At 35.2% G+C, this 27,924-nt stretch overlaps 1 protein-coding gene across 1 annotated transcript in view; it reads left to right on the top strand.

Moving 5' to 3' along the window:
- The window catches only part of RERG (RAS like estrogen regulated growth inhibitor), a 119,551-nt gene extending 94,986 nt beyond the window's left edge, over positions 1-24,565 (top strand). The window contains exons 3-5 of the mRNA XM_012447679.2: positions 9,829-9,885; positions 21,374-21,447; positions 22,939-24,565. Coding sequence (XP_012303102.1) covers positions 9,829-9,885; positions 21,374-21,447; positions 22,939-23,346 — 539 coding nt within the window. The 3' untranslated portion in view covers positions 23,347-24,565. The remainder of the gene's footprint in view (positions 1-9,828; positions 9,886-21,373; positions 21,448-22,938) is intronic.
- The last annotated feature ends 3,359 nt before the right edge of the window (positions 24,566-27,924 follow it).

Genomic DNA, 27,924 nt, shown 5'->3' with positions numbered 1-27,924 from the left:
TGAGCCATAATAAACACTACGGATGTTGAGCAATAATAATGTATCAATATAGATTCATCAATTGTTAAAAAAGTTACCACATTAGTGTGATATGACTAGTGGGGGAGGGTATGCGTGTGTGGGGCAGGGAATATATGGAAACTCTGTGTGTTTTCTGCTCAATTTCGCTATGAACCTAAAATTGCTCTAAAAAAATCAAGTCTCATTCATTAAATACAGCAAAAAATCTAACAGATACCCCACCAAAGAAGATATACAGATAGGAAATAATCACATGAAAATATTCCCAATATCATGTGTAATTAGAGAATGACAAGTTAAAACAACAAGATACCAATACAATTATTAGAATGGCTAAAATCCAAAGCAAAAAACCTGACAAAGCTATATTCTAATGCTGAGAAGGATGTAGAATAATGGGAGCTCTCATTCGTTACTGGTGGGAATGCAAAATGGTACAGCCGGTTTGGAAAATAGTTTGGCAGTTTCTTACAAAACTAAACAGAGTCTTACCATAATCCAGCCATCATGCATCTAAATCTTTACCCAACTGATTTGATGACTTATGTCTATGCAAATACCTGTATGCAAATCTTTATTGCCAAAACATAATTGCCAAAAACTGGGAGCAACCAAGATGTTCCTCATTTAGTTACTGGATAAACAAACTGTGGTATATCCATACAATAGAATATTGAGCAATAAAAGGAAATAAATGATCAATCCAGGCAATGGCATGGATGAACCTTAAATGTGCACTGCAAAGTAAAAGAAGCTAGTCTGAATAGGTCACATACTGTATATTTCCGATTACTACTGGACACATTTACTAACAGTAGGAGTGAAAGGGAAACCTTTCAGTACTACTTTCTTTCCTTTTGTAGTACTAGAATAGATTTCTAACTAGGCCTTTTGTCTCCAGTCTTACTTTCATCCTCCTAGTTCATCTTGGCAATGAAACAGCAGTGACCTTTAAAAAACAAAAAGATGACCATGTCATATTTTGGTTTATAATACCTTAATGGCTTCCCAGCATCCTAAGCATAACTGGAATTTCTTCAGCTGGCTTATAAGCGCTTCATAACGGGGGTGTTTTTCCACCTCAGACACCCATAATTCCTCTCACTCACACCCTTTTCTCACCAGGCCCTGGTTCTCCATATGTTTAAGGCTTCCTGTCTTCTTATGGGGTATAAAGGTAGCCATGGGAGTGGTGTTGGGCTGCAGTGGAGACACCCTACTGTTAGAGGTTTTTCCCCTGGACTAGAATCCATAGGCACAGCCTATTCAAATTGTATGTGTCCATATGGACAGGAAGCCAGATCAGTCAGAGTAAAGGATGTCATGAAGAGAGTCACTTGTAAGATTCTCAGATCTGTATAAAGCAGATCACCCAGTGAGGATTATGCCAAATAGTCCTCTGCTTCTCTGGGATACTTAGTCACCCTGAGTCACTTTTACGCCCACAATAAAGTCTAAATGTTTTCAGTTGTCAATGTCTTATGTGGCCTAGAAATATAAGTGTAGTAAAAAATTTAGGTATTAACACCATATGTATTTCTTTTTCCAAAAAAAGCGAAAATTAAAAATCTAAATTTTATATCCAAATCCCTTAACAACTTAACAAAACGCGTAATACATTACAAATAATTCTGTTTAACATGATGCTTTGGTATGAAATGTAAGTTATTAAATTAAAAGCACTGGCTTGGGAAATTTAGTAATTTATTTCTTAATCATCACTTTTTAAATTAACAGAAATAATACTTATCAACTTATATAAAACTGGTTTGAAATCTTGAACCCAAAACCCATAGCTTTTGATTTATTAAGACAAAAACAAAAAGATAAAATCAAATCAGTTGAATACCATATTCCAAAATTTATTTTCTCTTGTTTTTACTTTTAATTTAGATTTGAAATGCAGCCATTCAATTATACAAGTTAATTTTTTATAGAAAATTAACATTTTTCTTGATTTTGCATTCTTTTTAAGCATTCCAATATCTCTACTGCTTATCAAACATTTCAGGAATTAAAAGCAATGATTTTGTCATTTTTCTCCTCATCATGTGTCAGCCTAAAAGCAAACTACCAGGATCAAATTAACCTTTACCTTACCATTCCCAAGTTAAAAAAAATAAAGTCAATTTTCAGAACTTGAGATGCACTGAAGTTAGACTCCCAGGCTCGATTTTCAAAAACAAAAGTGTTTCCCTAATAATTCTTGGAGATTATACCACTTAGCCTTAAGAAACGCTTTGTACAGAGAACTGACGTGTTCTCAGTGATATTTTTGTGAGGATGCAAGACAAGTAAAAATTTTCAGGCTTAAGCGAGCACAGTAATTTAAAAGCAATCCCTAGACCCCCATCTGGAACTAATTTACTTCTCATTTTAACTTCTGGCATTATAAAGCATGCATTTTATACAGCAGTCATTTTAGATTTCCATTAAATTGCACAATTTTATTTTTGTAAAGCCAAATGGTTCCTTTTTTTTTCAATGTCAATTAATTTTGACCTTCACAGGGAGTAGAAAAAGGGGACTGTTGAAATAAGGGGTAAGGGAGAGGGCTCCTTCAGAAACAATCACTATATGAAGAGATATTTGTCTTCTAGCTTCATCTGTTAACTTTTTTAGTTTAGCTAAAACATTTGAGGAGTTTAGATGGAGGAGAACATAAAAAGCAAGAGAGGCCACCATGAGATGAATTTGAAAATGGAATTCTTAGTTAAGTCCTCTTCTACTTAAACTGTCTGTCTGGAACATCTTAACAATGCCCATTGCATACCACCACCCACTAGAAGGTGGCACTCTGGCAAGGATCACTCCCTCCAACTTCAGGCTTTGATGCCCACTGCTTGCGGGACAGTGCCTAGCACAGTACCTGGGGCATGATAGACATTCAAGAATTATGTATGTATGATTGATAGATAGGCAGATGAATGACAGAATAAAGGATGGATGAAGGAATGGATGGTCATTCTCTACACGAGGTTTTCATTAATGTTAAGTCCAACATCATTTTTAATTTGTTTCCCTATATATTCTGCCTCAGATAATAATGCTAACTCCAGACTTTTCTTTCATATGGAGTCTTTGCACTAATCTCTCTCCCTAACTCTCCCCCTCTAATCAATGAACAGTCCCCAAGATGACCAAATCAAATTGAGCCATTCTCATACTCAGAACCACTGTATGCTCAAAAGCTTCAGAGTAAAACCCAAGCTCCTTAATGTGGCATATGAGCTTCTTCATAGTCTGGGCTCTAAAGAACCTCATAACCTGACCCCCCACCACCAACACAGCTCCTCCCACGTGCCACTCTACCCACCCTTAACAACATGTGATTCCTAACTGGACTAGCTCTCTTGTGTTTTGGACTTTTCTTTCTGCTTGAAATGCTCTTCCTAAAATAGTGAGCTTCAATCTTCTAAGACTCAGCTCATAGCTTAGCTTTAATATAAAGTCATTTCTAATATCTTGCCTAGGGCATCCTTTCAGTCTTGCTTTCTTTGGTGCTTTGCACATATTTATTGACTAAATGAATGTGTGTGAAAGTCACATATGTGGAGAAAGGAAGATTTGATAGGAGATCAAGATGGAGAAGCATTTGAAAATCATTGCATTCAATTATCAGCAAATATATCTGAAATCTAGTTTTTGAGCACACATCTTTGCTCTGAGCTTCTTTTTTAAGATTGGACATTTCAAGTCACACAATTTTCTGAGGGTTTTTTTTGACATCTTATTTCCAATCCAACTCATTTCCATTCCCTTCTAGTACAGTTCTTCAGTTCAGAAATAGTTTTTCAACCCCTTTGACTAAGGGCTCCAGTATTCCAAACTGGCATTATCTTGGTCTCAGCCATCACCAACAACTGTGAAGATGAAGCTTCAATGAGCTGTCGTAGTCCCCATGTGGCTTTCTAGGCCGGGTCTCACTCGGTGCTGAGATCTCATACTTCACACCTCCATCTGAGGCACAGTGGCCCATATTTCTTGGAGAGGCCAGAACAGTCACAGAAAAGAAAGGAAGGACTGCTGAAAAACAGAACATGGACTTGAGGGCTGGTGATCAAAGAAAGACCCAGGAACAATGTATGAAGAACCACAGGGGACAGGGAATTGGAAAATTCGATTTGGAGGCTTGATTGGACAGAAGGTTGCTTGAGGTGCAGGTGAGGGAGGGAAGAAGGTGGAGCTGAATTCCTCCTATTTAGGAGACCCACTGCATTGTTGTTGCTAGTTGTTGTCCCTAAGCTGGAACACAAACTGTTATAAGGCTGACACATCATACATATTACTTCTATTTTATCTACTAGAGTTTTTCTGGAAAACACAAATTTTGCTCCCTGTGAGGCACCCAAGTGAGTTCAGCTCACCTCAATTTGGCTTCCCTTTTACCCAGTCCTTGCAATAACAATCCTAGGTATCATAACAGGACTTCAATTGGATAATATTCAAAATTACCAACATATCTTTATATTTTTCCTGGGATATTCAAAGGTGCAAACTTTCGACACTTTATAAATAAGAACCGTATCTCAGTTTCTTTGCTGACTTCCTCACTGCCTTAAATGGTTCCCGATATGCTAATTTGTATTGTTAACAAGTGAGGAAACTCATAAGGAAATATTTGCTTTTCGCGTACTACTTAATTACCTACATCTTCAGATACTTGTTTCCCTCATCTGCAGCATCCTTAAAGACCTTTTCAGGAGAAAAACAAAAATCTTATTTATCTAAAAGTTTCTTCTTGCTTCTTGAAATTCATGTTTTCTTTCTGTGTTGCCATGGTTTCTGGTCATGGATATTTTCTCCACTAAGGAAGAAATCTCATGCGTTTTTTTTCAAATGGAAGAATGTTTGTGTAAAAATGTATGTACATTAAGGTATATACAACATTCTCCATGGAATTTTTCAAATTAAAGTTTAAACCATAGAGGAATACACCAGTAAGACTCTTAAGCTCCCTGGTAGCAAAGGCCTCATCTGTAAAAAGAGAATGTGGATCCCGAGGCTGGAAAAGAGTAGGCCCACATCTTCGGAAGAAAGGTAAACAATTTGAGCTTCAATTTCTTCATCGATATACATACATTGTATCCATATCCATATCCACATATTCCATACTATAAGGAACTGAAGAGTAAAGATACACGTGTAAATATTTACCACAATATCTAACCTAGTAGTGTGCACGCTAAATGAATGTGGATAATAACACTACTGCATTACTTTTTAACTTTTTCCCATTATAATTTTTATGATGTTATTTAAATTGAGGTCGTGCTTAATGAGAAAACAGTTCCCATGTTGTCTTAAATCCTTTATTCTTCTCTTTTCCATTATTTTTTAAACACTTGCTTTATTTATTATGACATTTTAACCATAGATCATAAAAGTCAAACTGGAAGCAATTTAGTGTTGATTCTACAACCCTTATGGGCTTGGTAATTACATCATTGCCTCCTGATTTTTGCTGGTCAAGGTAAGGTCAAGTAGCTCTACTGTTAAGTACTATAATGAAATGAAAAAGGAGGAGAAATGAAGAGAGCTACTCTATCTCCTGGAGGCATCCCAACTTTGAAAAGTTTCATACCTAGGATACTATGTAAGTTTATTGTAATTTCTTCATGTAGTTTTTAAGCTTTAACATTTCTAATTCTTTGGTTATAAATCAACATAGGAAAAATAATTCAGATAACAAGTGTTAAATATACATATCACAACCCATAATGGACTCAAGTTGTGCTGGTATTGTCCACATTTGCCTTCTCTTTATATAACACAAATTACTGTTTTTAACAAAACATTTGAAACTGTTCGTGACAGAATTGTCCCAAACTTGACAAACTCTTGTAGAAGTCCATTAAAAAGTATTTTAAAGGTACCTGATCCTACAGCTTAAAAGTAACTATGTATTTTTTGTGAAGGTACTGCAGGTTACGAATGAAAATGATATAAAACACTTAATATGCATCCATAGTAACTTCTCATTATTATATGAATGTTGCACTGTTGTAGAGCATATATTAAATCAAGAGTCTTTTTGGGGTGTGTTACCAGGATTATAGACAAAATTCAAAAGGTATTCATGATGTGCAGGTGATGAGTAGTATTCCTTGAAGCACTTTTAATTGGAGCAGAAATTCTTTTCCTAACTTAAAAAAATTCTGTCCTGGCCATTTTAAACACTTTTAGTTATATTTTTCCAAAGCAATCAACTCACCCTAGTCCCATAAATATATAATAATTTTTCCAGCTGAAAACACTTTTCCAATTTTTTTCTGTAATAAATACTTACTGTATGCTACAGAGTTTTGGGGGTGGATTTGTTATATAGCAATAGCTGTAAAGCTGGAGACCTATAGAAAAGTACAACAATCACAACTGTTTAGGAGGTTACATATACTTAAGTAGCTTAGAAAAAATTGCATTATATACATTGTTAATCAAGTTACTTTATGAATTCTATAAAGAAAAGTAATGACATAGTTTTCATGTATGATACTGAAAGGCAACATTTGAAAGTTTTGCGTGAATTGCTCTTGAATATGACTCTTAAATAAGGAATAGCATGTGTGTTAGTTTTCATTTACCTTGAAGAATTTATTTCTTGCTGAAGCTGATTTGTTGTACAGATCATATCTAATTAATTTTCATTTTAAAATATTATTCTGACGCTAAATCTGGCACTGCTGATGCCCACTTCTTGATAATGATGTCAGGAATTATTTTGAGTAAGTAGCATAAATTGGTTAATTTTTAGAAATAACATGACTATTTTAATTTAACAGTTTTACCTTTTAGCTCTTACTTATGAATGGAGTATCATGCCACTGAATCATTACATTAAGTGACTTTTTAAAATATTTTCTTGGATTAAATTATTCTTACTGAATTTTCCATTTTGTTAGAAACCAACTTTCATTAATAATCATGAAATTCATTGTACCAGTAATACTAAACAGAACTCAGATGATGAAGAATTAGCCAAGTAGGTTGTAAATTAGGCAAAAGGAGGAAAATATTCTTCCCTAAATTAGCCATTGGACATGCTTGGCTTGTTTAGTGGAAAGATATGGGTTGTCAAGGCAATGGGAAGAAAATAAAATATTTCAGAAGGCAGAGACTCAACAGTAACTATCAATCAAATATGTCGAACATTAAAACTTCTGGAGAAACAAGGCCTTAAATCAGACTCTGGTAGCAGTAAAGATAATCAATAACACCATTTTACTTCAAAAGACAAACTTTGCTCAAGATACTGGGATGGAGAGGGCAGGGAGTCAAAGGAAATTAGGTCAATGTTTATAATACCCATTTTAACAAATTATCGTTAAAATAATTTATTAATTTATTAATAGTTTAATAAATTTATTAAATGTAAATTGCATAAGTTTTGGATAAAAATTATTTCAATTTAATAAAATAATTATTTTGAATATTTATTATTTAAATTTAATAAATTATACAACTGTTTTGAATATTATTTATATATAAGTTAATATATAACTTTTTTGAGTTTTTGAATATTCATATACATATACGCTCAAAAACTCTAGCACTCTAGCATCATTTTACCTCATCCACTCTACAGCTTCAGAAAATATTGCTACATAACTGCACAGGCAATAGCCAAGTTTCTTAACTGAGATTCAGGCATTTACAAATGATTCAATTATGCTCAGTATCTTTGGTTCGGAAAGCCGACGGAGTGTCTACTACATTTTTTAAAGATTTTGAGAAATGATTCAAATTAAAATGGTTTCGAAATTGAAGAACTATAAACTTCACTCATGTAAAAAGTTAAGCTCATTTTTTAATGAAGACAGATAATTAGTTTTTCTAGGTTATGGCATTTAGTGTTAAAACTAGGTAGTCTGGCCGGGCGCAGTGGCTCAGGCTTGTTAAGCCCAGCACTTTGGAAGTCTGAGGCTTGTAGATCACAAGGTCAGGAGATCGAGACCATCCTGGCCAACATGGTGAAACCTCGTCTCTACTAAAATTACAAAAATTAGCTGAGTGTGGTGGCACGCTCCTGTAATCCCAGCTACTGGGAAGGCTGAGGCAGGAAAATCACTTGAACCTGGGAGGCGAAGATTGCAGTGTGCAGAGATTGTGCCACTCCACTCCAGCCTGGCCACAGAGCGAGACTCCGTCTCAAAAGACAAAAACAAAAAAACTACATAGTCTAACAAAAGATGGAACTATTTAAATCCCACAAGCTGTTATGTTTATTAATGTTGCTAATTGTAAAAAAGAAAAAACATGTCTGCTGCTTACTGCATCCTGCACATAAAAATAAATCTCAGTCTCAAGAGGGTGAACAGTGACAGACTCGGGAGACTGCAGATAAGACCACAAGTACAGTCACTGTGGGAAGTATTACAGGGGCAGTGACCTTGCTACTTTAGGCACTGCAAATATTTTGGCTCGAATTCAGCCTCACACTCTGTAATTACAAAGAACATTGCTACTTTCCATCTCCAGCCCCAAGTCATGAAGCCACGTTGTGCTCTGTTTTGCAAAGTCCTCGCTGCAGTTTTCACTACCATCTCTCATATGAGACTTTACAGAAGGAGGTTATGCCTTTGTTGTTCCTAAAAGTGAGAATAGGCAAAGACTGACTGTGACCTTCCATTAACTAGTTTTATTTCTTCAAGGATTATCTTTTGGCTCCTACATTCAAGGCATTTCAGTAAAAATAAAAATACACTAATGGGTATTTTGAAACTGTAAAATATGTAGACAATGATTCTTTCATTAAGGCCAGCGGGATCCCAGGGAGACCATCAAGGGTCTATGGAAGGCTCGCGAGCCTGCTAAATCATATGCCAAATTGTGTGTATGTATATTTTTTCAGGAAAAGAATCCAATGCTTTCATTCCATTTTTTAAGTGCCGGTGACATCCTCATCCAAATTTTTTTTTTCCTCTCTTAATTTAAAACTACTGTTTTAAACTATACTACAAATAAAATGTTTGGTATATGTCTCATCAATTTACAAGGACAGTGAAGTCCACAAATTTGAGCACTTTACTCCAACCCATCTTCCAATTAAATATTATCCAGATGGTCTACGACTTAAATTCAGTTTGGTACAATGGATTAGTTACAGACTTCCTAGATTCAAATCCTTACCAGCCCACTAACTAACTAGATAAGCTTAGTTAAATGAGTTAACCCCTCAGAGCCTCAGTTTTCTAATCTGAAAAATGGGAATTATCATAGTGCCTGCCTCATAAAGATAAAGTGAGGATTGAGGAGATCATGCAAAAAAGTTCCAGAACCTGACTCTGACTGCAATCTATCAGTGCTACTTTTGACAAATTTTAATGGATCTCTAATAAAAATCCTTAATTTTTCATATTTACTTTTTTAAATGCAAATTACCTGCTAGTGATCTTTCATTACACTATGAATTACCACATTTTAAACTTGCCTTTCCCAATCCGTATTAATATTCAAACTTCGGATACCTGTATTGTGACCTTTATATCTGAATTCATCATTTTGCTGAAAATTTTATATATGAGCATTTTCACATTATAGTTTTGTTTTTAACCTTGTGACTAAAGCAATAAATCTAATTGTTGACTAATGCACAATAAACCCATTAAAATATTACAACAGTTTTTAGGCCATAATATAAAATTGGAAAACTACTTGAATAAACATTAAAAATTTGTTAGGTTTTTATACCAAGGAAATATAAAGCACGTATAGGGTCGTATGAAACATTTTGCTTTCCTTAAAAACACAGGCATGCTAAGCAAATTAACAAATTATGTTTTGAAATGTTGCTCTTTTCTTCCACAGCTCTTGTAGTGAGATTTCTGACCAAACGGTTCATCTGGGAATATGATCCCACTCTCGGTAGGTCAAATTTTGTTTCCTTCTCCTCTTCAATCAAAGTTTGTGGCCCCAAAGAAAAAATAATATTTTCTGTTGCAACATTTTTAAGCTCCTTTTAGCTGATTTGGAAGTGCTTTTCAAATCATGCAAAGAAGCCCACTATGAAGTTAGATGTGTGTTTCATGCTGTCTGTGCTTAGAACCCTGCAGGATTTTAATACATAGATGAAGAAATTAGGTCAAGCTTCAGCCACGAAGGAAGGAAATGGGAACAACATGCTGCCCTCACATCAGAAAAATGCAGTATCATTCTAATGGGAAAAAGAGGATAAAATGGACATGCAAAATTTGGCGCGTAATAGAATGGCATCCTGAGAAGAGTAACAAAAAATAAAACTGAATATGAATTTTAGGGAAAAATAAAATATATTTCTCTTTTCTTCTCTCCAATACATCTGACTAAAGTCTTATGGAGAGAAAAGGAGAGAAGCAGCAGCAAAATATGATGTCTGTGGATCTTAAAAGTAGCAATAATGTTGATGTAGGCAAACACTCTTCTTGGTTTTTTAAAAAATTTCTTTGTTTCGTTTCTTTGTCACTCCAAGATTTTCAATTTAAAAGAGAGCAAGATTTTTTTTTAAATCCGTTTATTTTTATATTTTAACATTAATATAAATATTCATAAGCAACATATATAATTGCTTTTAAAAATTATCATAAATCAGTATTATACATGATTTACAGTTATGCCTTTGCCTTATTTACTCACTATGCTTTTAATATCTATCCACTCTGACCAATACAAAATGAGTTCATCCATTTTATCTGACATAAAGTGTCCCTCCTACGAACATTCAAAATTTTATATATCTTATGACCCTAATGATGGGCATTTATGCTGTTTAAAAGTCTTACCATTAGAAACAGTGTTACAACCAGCTTCTTTGGAGGCACTCAAGAGAGACTTGCTCTGGGCAACGTACCTGGAGATGGAATGGCTCCCTGAGGTTTGCTGTTATGTCACCCATGCTGTAGTCTATTTATCATTGTAACACACAGGTTACCTGCATCTTGCACTTGCATTAAGAAAACATTGTTCTTTTGCCTGCGTTGACTGCCATCTTTAAAAAAAATCAGTTACCCATGTGACAACACCACGTTTTGAAATCTTCCGTTACTACTCTCTTTCCATCAATGTCTTGTTATGTTTTTAACAGCTTTTACTCTACGTATTTTGATGCTTAAGACTTCTTTCATTATTTTTGTTCGTTCATTCTACAAATATTTATCAAGTGTCTCCTGTGTGTCAAAGCATTCTGGGTGCTAAGGATAAATCAATACACAGAAAGAGAAAGCCTTGGCCTTTTTGAGTGCACAGCCCAGGAAAGAGAGAAGAATCTATAAACAAACAAGTATATGTGAGATAGTGATAAGTGCTATGAAGGAAAACAATAAGGAAGGGACTAAGTTTACTTAGCATTTGACTTACAGTTTACTTAGCATTTGACTATTTAATATCTCTGAAATTTATTTTAGTAAGAAATAAAAGGTGAAAATCCAACATTTTTGTCCAAATCATTGAACAGTTTTCTTCCTATTATTTGTTAAATATTCTCTACCTGTCTCCACTACTTGAAATGCAATGTTTTCTTATGTTGAATTGTTTATACCAGGACATCATACTAGATTTGCTTTTCACACCAAACAGAAGCAGCACACTATTTGATAATTGTATGCTGTACAGAACACTTTGATACTTTGTAGAGAAAGTCTTTCCTCATTACTTTTTTACAAAATTATTTTGGCTACTCTGTCCAGTTGATGTTACAGATCAAGTTTAGAAACTCTGTAATAATATGACATTATTTTGATTGGAATTACACTATATCTACAAATTACTTTGAGAAGATTCATATCTTTATGTTATTCCATCTTTTAATCTAGGAGAATAGCATGCTCCTACATTTATTATTTATTCTTCTGTATTTGCTTTTAAATAGGTTATATTTTTTCACATCCAAATTTTTCAGTATGTTTTTAAATGTAGCCACACTAATTTTAAGATGATATATTTAGATCTAAAAATGTACCTGATTTAAAAAAAATTCTTTATTATTTCACCCACCAAAGTGAATACTTATTCTGCTCTTATATTTTTATTACTTACATAAGCTTTACAGAGATTATCTGAGAATCTTAATAATTTATGGGAGTTTAATTTTAAAAATATAAATTTTTTATTGCTATATCCATATATCTAAGTGAAAGATGAAGCTTATAAAATATGATCTCATAAAATGTACTCTCTCTGAATGCGTTCCAGTACCTAATCTTATTATTCTTTGTTAGTCTTAGTTGAACCATTTTCCCTTTTGTCTTATTCATTCTGAGAAACAACTACTATTAATAGTAATCTGCCTGCATCAGTTATATGTAGTGCAGGCTTCCTTCAGTAAGAATAATGAAACTTTATTGAGTGACCTTCTACACTACTGCTCAAAGAGGATGGCAGCTGCTAAGCAACAAGCATTTTCATCAGACTTCAGGAGTAACGGATATATGACTCACTCCCAGGTGACAGCTTCATTAATTCTCTCACACTGGAGGCTGGATTTGTGTGTATGTGCGTGTGTGCAAGAGGTCACTTTTGTTCCAGCGTAGAGGGGTTCTCAATCCATTTGAGTCAAGGGAAATTGGCATTTCCTGAGTTTAACTTCATACTACCTTAAGGAAGACAGGATTTTTTGTTGAATACATGGCTACTGTATTAGTCCATTCTTATAATGCTATAAAGAAATACCTGAGACTGAGTAATTTATAAAGAAAAGAGGTTTAATTGGCTCCTGGTTCTGCAGGCTGTACAGGAAGTATGGCAGCTTTGCTTCTGGGGAGGCCTCAAGGAGCTTTTACTTGTGGAAGAATGGAAAGTGGGAGCAGGCATCTTACATAGCAGGACCATGATGTGGGGGACATGCCACACACTTTAAAACAACCAGATCTTGGCCGACACAGTGGCTCATGCCTGTAATCCCAGCACTTTGGGAGCCTGCAGTGGGTGGATCACGAGGGCAGGAGATCAAGACCATCCTGGCCAACATGGTGAAACCCCATCTCTACTAAAAATACAGAAATTAGTTGGGCATGGCAGCATGTGCCTGTAATCCCAGTTACTCAGGAGGCTGAGGCAGGAGAATCGCTTGAACCCAGGAGGTGGAGGTTGCAGTGAGCCCAGATCATGCCACTGCACTCCAGCCTGGTGACAGAGCGAGACTCCATCTGAAAAAAAAAAAAAAGGAAACAGATCTCACTCACTAGAACTTATTGTTGTAATGACATCACCACAGGGGATGGTGTGAAACCATGAAAAATCACCCCACGATCCAATCACCTCTCACCAGGCCCCACCTCCAACATCAGGGATAACAAATGAACATGAGATTTGGGTGGAGACACAGATCCAAACCATAAAACCACATTGTCTACTTTAACTAACAGTTTCAAAACCACCACCAAAAGAGATAACTACATTAAAAAGCCAGGTGACTTATATACAGAAAAAAAGCAGTCTTAAATTCTGAAGTCAATGCCTTCATCAGAAACGTGAGGCAGTTTTTCAACCTGGAACAGAATTGTCACTGCACGAGAAGCTGAAAACTCTGACTATACTACATAACACAATTAGAATATTTACTGCTTTGAAATAATTCAATGAAGAAATGCTTGCTATTATAGTAGCAAGTGAGTCCTAAACCTTTCCATTTCAGACCCAGTTTTTTTGTTTGTTTTTCACTTTTGTTTGTTTTATGGAGAAAGCCTATCCTAAGAATTTAATTAGGAATGCTGGCAAGGGAAGAAAAGTGAGAGGGAGCTAAACCTACGCTCCACTTGAGCTTTATAAAAGAAAAAAATTGCTTTAACATCTAAGTGCTTTGAAGGATATAATGTAAAAAAAAAAAAATCAGTTGTTTACATTGAACAATTTTAGTTTTAGTTTAATTTTTCTTATTTCACTGTTGATCAGTGAAATCTTTGTGGGTGGCCAGCGCACGGATGTCTATGAACCACATTTGAAAACCACCACTGAAGCCCATAAGATGTGGGAGTTGGACGATCTAACCATGAAAACCCCGTGATGGTGGTGGCAGCAATGACTGGGTTGTGGAACAAGGTCCATGTTCTGATTGGATCCCAACCAAGAAGTGAATTCATACCTCCAAGAGTCACATTACCCTGAAGAATTCTTACCACAGCAGAGAATACAGATAAAGGCTTAGAATGTGTGTGCCTGTAACTGTGTGTGTGTGTGTGTGTGTGTGTGTGTGTGTGTGTGTTTGTGTGCTGGAGACATTTGGAGAGGAAGAGAGAGACTGTATTTCAGCCTCTATCACTACTGCGACTAGGTACATTGGAGGCACTGTGTTTCAATCTGCTTAGAAAAGGCTCCGATAGGAGTGATGATGGGAATCAGGAGATGTTAGACCCACTAGTTCTTTGGTTCTGTGTGTGGTTCTTCCCGCCTGCCTTAACACCTCCTGCTGCTTGGAATGGTTCATACACAAATAGATACACTCAGAACAAATTATCTCCACTAGATTCTAAAACAGAAGTGCTTAGCCAACTCATAGAATTATTTAGTTATTTAATACTGGCACCTCAAGGAACTTGGAGACTGTCATTTGACAAATAAGGAAACAGGTACAAAGAAGCAAATTTAATCAAAATGACATGGCCAGTTGTGATTAGACTAGCGATAGAGCTCAACTCGGTACAATTTCCATTCTAGCATAAATCAGTATTACTAATTGCTGTTGTTACTGTGCTGGCTAAATGTCCATACCAACATGCTGAAATTTGCAAAAAAAAAAAAAAGCTAAATCAGTAAAAAGACTAACCAATGCAACATCCCTTTAAGTGTCAGCTCCTCTTGGAGTACAGAAATTACACTTATAGTTATTAAAGTACTAGTGAGTGCACATTTTAAAGTATATATCACTCATTTACAGTGAAATTCAAGTATGACTTTTAATGCCTCATTCCATTTGGCAACTCATATTTTTCTTACAGTATACAATATTTTTGCTCATTTGAAACTATCTCCTAAATAACCATCCCCCCAGCTTTCACAAAAGAGGCTCAATTTATCATTTTTGTTTAGTATGAACAAAATCAGAAGAATGTCCACCAAACAAACACATACACATTTTCTTTTATGTGTTAAGATGCATAGTGGAGTCTAATTTCAAAAACTACTTAGTACTTTTTTTTAGAACTAACTCTGGGAAAGTTAGCACATAGATGCAGAACATTTTGCCTTTTGGGGCAATACTTCCATTGTTTTACACATAGAGAAAATGGGCTTTTAACGAGACAGAGAAGCTTACAGAAAAAAAATGCTTAAAAAGGTATGAAACCAGTATTCAGCTTAGACGAAATCACTGCTACCACCCGCTGCTATGTCTGGGGCAGACATTCTCTCATTTCCTGCATTTTATCCTTTTTGTTTCAGTTAACAAATAGCCAAAGAATCACACAACTTAATGCAATTTTTATTATATTCCATTTCCCCCCTACTGTGGGATTCTGTGATTGAAATACATATCCTATTTGTCATGGAAGCAGCAGAGAAAAATGTCCCTGTCTCTCAGACAACTTGTAGTGCAAAGAAATGGAATAGAGCCCAGAACTCTGTCTTCCAGGCTCTAGGGCTGATGCCAGTCTTTTTAAAAGGGAAATCAGTACAAAGGACAGTAAAGAGCAGTGGCGTGAGAAGCCAAAGGGCGTAGCTCCCAAGCATGAGTGATGCCGTCTGGGCTGGTCTTCCTCACACGGGGGCACTGAAGATGAAAAAAGAAAATCATTGAAAGAACACTTGGAGACAAGTGGCTTCTGTAAATTGTATTTTAAAGCATTAAATCATACAAAACTATAATCTCCCATTTAACATAAAAGAGTAGGGGGATGGAATATTCCGAAATTGTAAATCACTATGCATACACCATGTATGGATTACATATTCTAGGAGAATGACAATAACGTAAAATATACTTATTAAAATATTGAACGTAATCTAATTTTCAAATTTCACCTTTTGGAAAATACTTGAGCAATGTGCCGTGCCTGTGGCAATGATCACTGCACAGTGCTGAGGGAAGTAGAAGGCAAGGTTATGGTTAGTGAAGCTGCGTTCTACAGTTTGTGTTTTGGACAGGAGATTATATTAACAGTAAAGTAACAGAAAACTGTGGTCAAAAAAAGGACTGCAAAATAGTTGATGAAATGAAAGTCAAAAATATGAGGTAGATAGAAAAATTAATTACAAAAGCACTGGCTTCAGGCTCCCCCATGAGAGCAGAAACTTCTGAGTTTATTGGGTTGGTTGATTTGTTAATGATTTGGGGAGTTTGGACACAAAGAATTGAGTTAATAATTATGTTAATCATACCACTCTTTTTCATGGTGCCATGCTATTATTAGTGTATGGGAAGACTTATATTATTACACTTTCTTTTCCCCTTCATCCCTTATTTTGACACCCAAGGCCCTCCTCTTTCCCTTAAGTGCAGAGTCTAACATGTTTGAAACTAAGCATAGTCTTTAAAAGACTTAACTCCAAATCTAGTCTTCCTGGACTCAAATCCCATGTCTATCATTTATTATCTGTGCGACCTTGGGCAAGTTATTTAATCTTGTTAACATCTCAGTTTCCTCTTGTAAAATGGAGCTAATAGCAATATATACTTCATTGGATATTTGTGAGGATTCATGAGTTAACATAAGTAAGATGTTCAGAACATTGTTCAAATAGAAGCAGTATATGCTAGCTATTATTATATATTCACCTAGGAAAAATAGTGTTCTGTGTATATATATTTTAAATTTATATAAATTATATACACACACACACACACATATACACACTTTTTTTTTTTTTGAAACAGAGTCTTGCTCTTTTGCCAGGTGCCAGGCTGCAGTGCAGTGGTGTGATCGCGGCTCACTGCAATCTCTGCCTCCTGGCTTCAAGCAATTCTTCTGCCTCAGCCTCCCGAGTATCTGGGACTACAGGCACGCACCACCACACCCAGCTAATTTTTGTATTTTAGTAGAGACAGGGTTTCACTGTGTTGGCCAGGATGGTCTCGATGTCTTGACCTCGTGATCTGCCCACCTTGGCCTCCCAAAGTTCTGGGATTACAGGCCTCAGCTACCGCACCCAACCAAATTTTATATATACATACATTTCTAATCATAATAACTAAATGTGGTATTTTTAAGATCCATGAATTTTTCTATATTTACTTCGAGTTTTCTACACAGTATTCTTTACTATGCCACATTTTACTACTCTCTCCAGTGATAAACACCTAAATTGCCTCTAATATGAACTACTGCTAGCATCACTGGGAAATCAAGCCTTTATATCAGTGGTTCTCAAACATTAGTATGCACCATAATCACCTGTGGGACTTGTTAGAACACAGATTGCCCATAGGTCTGGGGTGGAGCCTGAGAATTTGCATTTCTAACAACTTCCTAGGTGATCTGCATGTTACTGGTCCAGGCACTACACTTTGAGACCCACTGCTGTAAGAACCTGGGCCAGGTTTCTTCTAGTACATGTACCTGAGAGGGAGGTTGCTGAATCATAAGGTATGCCCACGTCAAATAGTAGTGAATTGCTTTTCAGAATGATGCACCAGTCTACACTCTCATTGCTGGTGTAGGGAAGCTGCCTGTAACCTAGTCCGGCATTATATTACCTAGCTTTATATTTTTTCCAATCTTACGATCATAAAGTCATTTTATAAGCTTGTCTCTGGTAAGTAAGCAGGTAGAACATCATTTGATGTATGTTTCTGCTAATTGGGCATCCTCCTCTGTGAATTTCCTCATTGTATACTTTGCCCATATTTCTTTCCTGTTCACTTAACTTTTTAATTTCTAAAGTTTTTCATAGATATTAATCAACTTCTTTCTTTTGATGTCACAAATATTTTCTCCAGTCTTTAGCCTATTTAATATTGCACAAAATTCTTAATTTTAATGTAGTCAACTTATTTATTTTTTATGGCACTTTTTTTGGTCTGTGCATGAGCTTTTATGTTTTCTTACTTTTAATTTTTTTAACTTTAGGTTTCACTCTTCAACTCTAGATGAGTTTAGATTGCTAATCAATCCAGATTTATTTTAATATATGCCCTAGAAGCCCAACTTTATTTTTTGCATTTAGTGGCCAATTCTCTCTTATTGGTTCTAATCCAAATGCTACCAATTAAGCCATTTATTATTTCCCTAAGTGATTTGTGATGCCACCTCAGTCATATACTACATTCCTACATAAATATGAGTCTACTGTTAAGGCCATAGTAAATTTGTACATTCTGATATTAGTAGGCCCATGTTGTTTGGAGTAATGTTATATATTATTATATGATTTTAAATAAGTTTCTGGAGCTTCTCAAAAAGTCCAGCTGGATGTTTCATTTGAATTGCATTAAATTTTAGATTAATTTTGGGGAAAACTGATACATTTTAAAAAAGGATTTTGTTCATTTTTATTACTTCGTAAGTATTATTTATTTTACTATTATTGAGAGTAGCTTCCTTTTTACTCTTATCTTTCCAACATGGCTTTTGCTGATATAAAAGAAAGCTAGTGATACTGTGTTGACCTTAAATTCTATAACCTTGATGATTTTTTTTAAGTTCCTTTCCTATCCTCATATGTCTTATTTATTTTTTCCTTTCTTATTGTATCATCTAGAGTTTGCAATCCATATTGGATTAAATGTTTGTATAGCATATATTTTTCTATGTTTTTAAGCTTAAAGGCAGTGTGTCTAAAATGTATCTATTTATTGGATGCATGCTGTGGGATTTTTGACATAAATTTTATCATGTAGAGGAATTCCTATTCTTAGTTTTCTGAACCATTTATAAAATCGTAAATAATAAGCTATAGAAAAAAACATTTTCTGTTATGTTTTCCCTTTTAGTTCTTTAATGTGTCAAATTTCACTGATAGGCTTTAAATTAAACACTATTTGTATTCCTGAAGTAAATGCTACTTGATCAGGATATACTTATTACACTGTTGGATTCAATTAGATAATCTTTTATTTAGAATTTTTAAATATATATTCAAATACAAAATGAGCCTACAATTTTCCTTTTCATTTTTGGTTTTCCTCTCTTTATTCTTATGCTACTTATTATTAGAATCAGCATAATTCCCCGTAAAAGGAATTGGGTAGCGATACTTTTTCTATTTGTGTATTACAATTTTTTCAATGTTTGAAATAAATATTCTATAAAACTATCTTGGCACAGTTGTTTTTTTTTGTAGGGAGAGATCTACAATTAGCATTTAAATTTATTTAATAACTATTCATCTATTTAAGTGCTGTATTTTTACTTACACTAATCTGTGTGTTTTTCTCCCAGAATATATGAGTTTGAAATTATTGCTATAAACTTAATATTTTATTTTTATTTCAGCAGAATGTACAATTGCTTCTTTCTATGCTGAATTTTAATTGCATTGTCTCTCTTAATTTACTAGCAGTATTGTCAGATCTTTACAATTCTGCCCTCTTTTTATATCTTTTCAAATATCATGTTTTGGTTTTGTTTTCTTTTTCATGATGCTTTATCTTTTATTTCTTTTCTTACATTGCCTTGAATTTATTGTTTCTTCTCTTCTAATTTATTGACTACTTAGTTCACTTTTTCTAGCTTTTCAAAAGCTATATCATCTTCTGGAATCAGACAAGTACATTAGTTCACACAAACTTGCTTCTGGCCTTCCCCCCCCCCTTCATCCTGATATACTGATAGAATCATCTAGAATTGTAATGCTGGATTGATTTTGATGTAGTTTTACCATTTTAATGGATGTCTTAAATTCAGTTTCACTGGCAAAAAGTCCTATGTCAATCTGAGTCCTATCTTTTTGTAGGCGATGTGCTTTACTCAGTCCCTTTAGACTTTTTTTTTTGTCATTGATATCCTTAAATTTTGCTGTAATAGATTTAGATATGGAACTTTTTCCTCATGTCTCCTGCTAGTTTTTTGATCTTAAATCTATCATTATTCTCTTATGTTGAGAAATTCTCAATCATAACAACCTCAATAATTTCTACTCTATGTATTTTCTCTCCTTTGAGGCTCATTTTATAAAGGATGCTAAGATTTCTCATTCTATTATCCATACTTCTTATTAAATTTTACTTTCCCATGTTCCGTCTTTCTACTTACCAACACTTCTGGGAGAGTTCCTCAACCTGACTCTCATCAAGTCAGTCAGTCATTCATTCAGTTCTTTATTTCTCTTGTTCTAGTTTTCATACCGAGAAACATCAGTTGGCACTTATTTTTGACCCATGATATCCATTTGATGTGATGGGGCATAATCAGGCCACCCAATCTTCTTGCAACTGCTAACTTCTTCTTCCCCTCACATAGCTTGGTGACCACTCTGCTGTTGATCCACCAAACTCCAGCTGGTACTAAGTGGCTGCCATTTTTCTACTTTGAAGAGGCAGCATGAGCGAGAGGACTCCAGATAATTCCATCTCCCCTCAATGCTGCCCAGCCCTCCCCTACTTTGGATTACTTTTCCTTATTAACCACCCAACACTGGGGTCCAACCATCTTTTACTACCGCTAGAGTTTCTCATAGTTTTACCTCATTTGGCAAGAACCATTCATCTCCTGGGAGTATCTGTTATATTTTCAGAGTTGAGTTTTGGAAGAAAATTTGTTTCTGTTTGTATGTCATCTTGTTAGAAACAGCGGTTTCCAGAAACGATTTTTAGAAGCATCAAAGCAGAATGCATTTTGTGAAAATCACCTTCTCAATTTACATTGTGGAGGTCTCATTATAGAAGGAAAAGAGCACCAGGTAGCTGGCCTTGCAGAAAAATAAAATGGAATTTTCAGAGGAAAGGATAGGACTGGGTACAATGGCTCAGGCCTGTAATCCCAGCATTTTGGGAGGCCAAGGTGGGTGGATTACTTGAAGTCAGGAGTTTGAGACCAGCCTGGCCAATATAGTGAAACTCTGTCTCCACTAAAAATACAAAAATTAGCTGGGCGTTGTGGTGGGCACCTGTAATCCCAGGTACTTGGGAGGCTAAGGAAGGAGAATCGCTTGAAGCCTGGGTTTCAGTGAGCCAATATTGCACAACTGCACTCCAGCCTATGCAACAGAGCTAGACTCTATAGAAAAAAAATAAAAAAGAGGAAAAGATAGGGTAACAAAGACACAAAAAGATTCCTCCTATTCTATACTCTGAAAGTCCTTAGCTCCCATGTTAGAACTTGTTATGTCCAGGAGCTAAGTATGATGATTCTACATTTCTGCACATCCATCCTCTCTTTCCTAGGCTACACAGTTCCATATACTGCAAAATCAGGAATACTTCTCCCATGCCCATTTTCTACTTTTAAGGATCAAATTAAGTGTTGCATTTATTTACCTTTTTGCCTTTTTTATTTGCCCATTCCCTTAGAATCAACCTACCGACACCAAGCAACCATCGATGATGAAGTTGTTTCCATGGAGATACTAGATACTGCTGGCCAGGTGAATAAAGAGATCAGCTAAAATATTTTCTGTATCCAATAAAAACGAGAAATCCATGCTATGAACAAAAATAAGCCACTTTTCTTCAACTAACTTTTGCATGCCTAAAATCTTTTTCTCTAATTAACTAGCCATTTTACATATATTAACATATTTGTAAATATCTGTATATACATCCTTTTGTAAACTGTCCAGTGTCTCAATAGGGTTTTGAAAATACTGTAATATTCACATATCATCTAGGTTAGACTCTCTCATCTATATTTTGTGACACAGCAAGATATTAATAAGTTTTCATGGTCAAATGTGTTTTGAAATGCTCAAATGAAGTTAAACAGGCATCTTTACTGAAAGAATTCTCAGAGCCTCTACTATGCTTACATGTAAGGTGAGTCGTTAAGGAAGAGATTTAATATATGTTGCATTCTAAACTTACATGACTACATATAAGTTTGTTTGCTTGTTTGTTCGTTTCAGAATACTTTATTTTAGGTATCTTTCTTGTAATATTTGGCATTAAGTCAGTGACTTCTGAGATTACAAAACAGGTTTAGTTCCTAGGTATAGAAATGGCCACTGGAATGATAGAAAGCTGAAGGTTTCCATGGTACTTTATCAATGACCTGTGACCCCAAAAAAGACTTGAATCAAAGTGTTTAAACCAAGAAATGTTCTTGAAATGAATTACCCACTTTTCCATCTCATCACCACCTACTTATTCTCTAACTTTCAGGGAGCACAGATTCTGAAGAGAGAGGCAGCAGGGAAGTGTATGCCTCCAGACGTCATTTGAACCAGGGAAAGCAATGCTTTTTCAAATCATACATGCTCCTATGAAGGAGTGATAACACACTTTGAGAATCACTTCAAAAGAGTTTCTGTCATTGGCACTACATGACATTTTCAGGGCTCTGAGACAGGAAAAGAAATTAAAAAGCCAAATCGTTTAGCATAGAGTTGGATTTTCTATATACTTTGTCAGTTTTTCTGGAGGCTAATTGTCTATAATCTGAAGAGAGAGAAAATTAAAACAAACAACAAACCAAAAAAAGTAATAAATAAACCAAAATGGCATCTTGCTAAATTTTGGCTCTAATTCTGATACTTAAAAGGTGGGATGGGGCTACTTGTCTGTTAAAAATTTGCTAATTCCTTAATTGTGATGAAAGCTCTTAAAAGTGATGTGCTCAACCAAGATTATAATTTCTCTTTAGTTCTTATGATTACAGATTTAATGATATGGCAAGAAAAAATTAAAAGCAGAAAGTTAGTCAAAATCTATTAAATTAGAAAATTTTCAGGTCTCTGAAATAGTTGAGATGAGTAAGTATTTAAAACTAATTTAGAAAGTTTGTACAATTAGAGTACCATGACATTTCAATGACTTTGGATATAAAGAATAGCAATTAATGGATTACTGTCAGCATTAGCAGCATCCATATATTTTTATTATTTCCAGGTCTCTTGACGGCCATTTTTCTTTGCCAACAGGAAGATGCCATTCAGAGGGAAGGGCACATGCGATGGGGGGAAGGCTTTGTGCTGGTCTATGACATTACTGACCGAGGAAGTTTTGAGGAAGTGCTGCCACTTAAGAACATCCTAGATGAGATCAAGAAGCCCAAGAATGTGACTCTCATCTTGGTTGGAAACAAAGCTGACTTGGACCACTCAAGGCAGGTTAGCACAGAAGAAGGAGAGAAGCTGGCCACAGAACTGGCCTGTGCTTTTTACGAGTGTTCTGCCTGCACTGGAGAAGGGAACATCACGGAGATATTCTATGAGTTGTGTCGAGAGGTGCGTCGCCGGAGGATGGTGCAGGGCAAGACGAGGCGACGCAGCTCCACCACGCATGTCAAGCAAGCCATTAACAAGATGCTTACCAAAATCAGTAGTTAGGCAGCCCAGCTGAGGTGGACAGGTAATTGGAAATACTCTTCCCCTTCTGTTCCCCTTTCAAAAATAAAACAACATATTGCATTCTTTGTTTTGATGGGAAAAGTCTGGGCTTCCCATTGTTCCCAGCCTCCCAGGGGTTGAGAAGTTTTAGCGTGTTTAATGCAATTTCAGTGCTAACAACTTCTTTCTTTCCTGCTTGAATAAGATACACTCTAATGGCATTTGAACATATAATCACCAGAGATTCTGAAATGACTGGTTTATATTAAGCTATTTTTAGGCATCTTCACCTTGCTTAAATATAGTAAAAACACAGGAGAAGTAGCTGAGCTATTGGAACAGGAAATAGAAATAACTCAGTGTTTGAAGTGAAGATTTTCTGAATTATCTAATATCATCTAGATTTTCTTTAATCTTTTTTATTCTTAAGTTCAAGCATCCTCTCACTAATGTTTTTCACTATAACAAGGAGTTTGTTTCAATTTGAGTTGACTGTCTCAATGATCAATTGATCATTACATCATAATTCTCCTTCCTTGGCTTAAACAAGATTTTCACTGTAACAAAGGCAGTAGGACACACAATGCAGATCCTGGTGGGCCTTGTTTCATCAAGCCAGGGTGATGTAAAAACATTGGAAGTCTTTTCACTAAACTCTGACTTTATTGAAAGCTAGTAGAAGATGTAGAATTACAGACAACTGATTTGTTTATCGCCTTAGAAGAAAAACCACAGTCCAAAAAACAAGAAAATTAAGAATGGAGCTTAACTATGCCTCCATTGGGAAGTCTAGACTTTGAGCCAGGTACGGTCAGAAAAATTAGCCTCTGATTCATTAAATTTGCCACATGACTTGCTTTGATATCTTGGATAAATTAACTCACTTAGGAGAATTCAGAAAAGAATGGGAGATTAAAGTTCATTACAGCTGAATAAATGTGTCTAAAGCAGATTCTTGTAGTCTGAAAGTACAGTCAACAACAGATAAAACTTTAGGATTATTTTCTCTCCCATTATGCCCCACATATCAAGATTTGGGTACTTTATTTTAGTAGAAAATATATATCTTTTACATATATATGTATTTATAAATGCATAGATGTATGTACAAAAATTTGTAAGAGTTGGAGGCTTTAATTTGCCAATGCATTTGGACAACTTGGTGTAACTGACTATTTTATGTGACTATAATAAAAAGCATAATTTTCTCATTCTGTCACATTTGGGTAATCTTTCTTGTGATAACACAAAACATTTATAATTTGAAGGGAGACTTGAGAGGACAACTTAATTGCAAAATTGACAAATCAGTGAACCTGATATAAAAAATTAGCTCCAGTTGATAAAAATAGCTGCTATTTTTGGAGTCTTTAGGTATGATTTTAGGCACTTTATGTATTATCAAATCTTCACAATCACTCTGTGCAAGACTAGTACTGTATGCATGACTGTAGAGATAACGCTATTGAGTCACAAGGGGAAAAAAGTAGTAAAACCAATGTTGCATAGCTATTAAGTGGGTAGAACCAGGATTTGAACCCAAAGAGTCAAAAAGTTGGATCTAGAGCCCGCATTATTTATCAACTATGTACTTATTATACTGGGGAAGACACTGAAGCAGATAATTCATTTTATTTATGTTTTTATTCACTCATTACAAATATTTATACATGTTGGACACATAACTTGGTACAAATTAGCCTATTTGATGATCTGAGCCTTAAAAAATATATGAGAGTTATCCAAGAAAGAAATATGGTAAACATATTCTAGGCAAAGGAAATAGCATGGAATCAAAATATAGAGACATGAACAGTGATGGTAAGTGTAGAAAAAATTCAGATAAAATATATAGAACAGTAGTTTTCAGATATTGAATAACAAGCAATACAGTGCAGTGATCCCTAAAAGAAGGGAAATAAATTATGTAAACCCTACGAATGCTTCAGCCTACTACCAAATGACAGGTTTCAAGAAGTAGTATAGTTAAAAATAAAAAAGAAAGAAGGAAAGAAGGAAGGAAGGAAGGGTAAAAAGAAGGAAAGGAAAAAAGGAAGGAAAGAAGGAAGGATGGAAGGAAGAAAGGAAGGAAAGAAAGAAAGAAAAGACAAGGAAGGAAGACAGGAAGGAAAGAAAAGAAAAAGGAAAGGAAAAGAAAAGAAAATGCTGGGCATGTGGCCTCATGTCTGTAATCCTGACACTTTGGGAGGGCAAGGCAGGTGAATCACTTGAGCCCAAGAATTCGAGACTAGCCTGGACTATATGACAAAACCTCGTCTCTACTAAAAACACAAAAATTTTCTGGGCATGGTGGTGCACGCCTGTAATCCCAGCTACTGCTGAGGCTAAGGCAGGAGAATTGCTTGAGCCCAGGAAGCAGAGGTTGCTGTGAGCCCAGGTCATGCCACTACACTCTAGCCTGGGTGACAGAGTGAGACTCTGTCAAACAAACAAATAACAACAACAAAAGCAAACAAACAAAAAAACAAAAACAAAAAACACCAAAGAACTCATTGAGTTGAATAGACAAAAATCAGAAATAGAGGAGGTCAAGTTGATAAGAATCTGTGGTATAGAATGTCTGAAAAAAAGGAAACATAACAGAGAGAAATCTCCAGAGATGTATGAAAGAGTTCCTTTTACTTTTTGTCTTAGTATGGATCAGTACATGGTAAGAGGATGCTACCCACGGATGTAGTAAGAAGTGCAGAAAAGCAGTAGGTGAAAATTTGGTGGGGGAGCATAATAAGGCTGAGAATAGTTTGTATACCCTCCAGCCACATTGAAAAGACCACATAATATACAAGTAATATACAGGATCTTAGACACTGTGTTTATATCCAGGACATTAGGACATTGTGTGAATTTTGAGTCTAAATTAGCCCTAGGTCAGGATGCTAAGTAATTGCTCTAACACAGCTTAAAAGACAGCCTGAAGTTGATTAAACTGAGTCCAAGTAAGTTGATTTTGTGCTAGGAAAAAATCCAACACACTACACAAAAATAGTAAAATCCTGTGCCCAATAAGATAAAAATTACAATGGCTGGCATCCATTCAAAAATTGCTATGCAGCCAAAGAAGCAGGAAAATATAATTCATCAATAGAAGAAAAATCAATTAATCAATAGAAACAGACAAAAATGACAAATGCTAGCATTAGCAAACAAAAAATTAGTACAGCCATTATATGTATATGCTCAATATGTTCAAGAAGGTAGAGAAAGACGCAAAAATAGTGAATGAGGACAGAAATAAAAGTTATAAACAAGACCCAAATGTAATATCTAGAGATAGAAAATACAATATCTGAAATAGAAATACACTGTGTAGAATTTACATCAGATTAGACTCTGAAAAATTGATAAATCAGCTTGATGACATACTAATAGAAATAATCCAAATGAAGAAAAGAGAGAAAAAAGACTAAAGAGGTGAAAATGAACACATCATCAGTGATTTCTGGAATAAAACCAAGCAGTCTAATATATATGTCTATAATTGGACTCCCAGAAGTAGAGAAGAGGATGGTGGGACCAAAAAAAAAGAACAACTACTAGCCAAAAAAAATCCATATTATAAACCCTCAAATCCAAGAAACTCAAAAGACTCTAAGGAATAAAAAACAAAGAAAACAATATATCAATACGAACAATACATCAAAATCAAGTTACTACAAAACTATGATAAAGAGAAAATCTTAAAAGCGGCCAGTAGAGGCTGCAGGCAGTGGCTCATGCCTGTAATCCCAGCACTTTAGGAGGCCAAAGTGGGAAGATCAACTGAGGTCAGGAGTTTGAGACTAGCCTGACCAACATGTTGAAACCCTGTCTCTACTAAAAATACAAAAAAATTAGCTTGACATGGTGATGGGCACCTCTAATCTCAGCTACTTGGGAGGCTGAGGCAGGAGAATCACTTGAACCCAGGAGGTGAAGGCTGCAGTGAGCCAAGATCATGCCACTGCAGTACAACCTGGGTGACAGAGTGAGACTCTGTCTCAAAGAAAAAAAGAAAAGAAATTTAAAAAGCCGCCAATGGGGTAAATAGACACATTAAGTACAGCAAAACAAAGGCAAGAATGACAGCCAACTATATTTCTAAAACTATGCAAGCCAGAAGTCACTGAAATGAAATATTTAAAATGACGGAAAAGAAATGTCAACTTACAATTCTATTCCAAATGAAAATATATTTCAGTAATAAAGGAATTACAAAGACTACCTCATATGATAAAAGAGCTAGGAGAATTTATCACCAGCAGGTCTGTAATGCCAGAAAGGTTAAAGAACATTTTTAGGACAAAATATATAATAGCATTTTCACGAAGGAAGGGTGGGAATAGATTTTAAATTTCTGAAACTATTTGTAAAATATCATAATATTATTTGGAGATAGGCCGTGATAATAAGTTAAACGTATATGTTGTAAACTTTAGGGCAGTCACTTAAAACTAAAACAGAGATGTAGCTAATAAGCCAATAGTGTACATAAAATGTAAGCATAAGAAATACTCAATTATTCTAATAAAAATCTGGAAAAGACAAAGAAAAATAAACAGATTGGATTAAAAGAAGAAA

The sequence above is a fragment of the Aotus nancymaae genome, unplaced genomic scaffold (genome assembly GCF_030222135.1).
Source record: "Aotus nancymaae isolate 86718 unplaced genomic scaffold, 86718_ANA_hifiasm-v0.15.2.pri h1tg000016l, whole genome shotgun sequence".
Lineage (NCBI taxonomy): Eukaryota > Metazoa > Chordata > Mammalia > Primates > Aotidae > Aotus > Aotus nancymaae.
The sequence above is the reverse complement of the archived record's forward strand: the minus strand, read 5'-3'. Positions and strand labels throughout refer to the sequence as shown.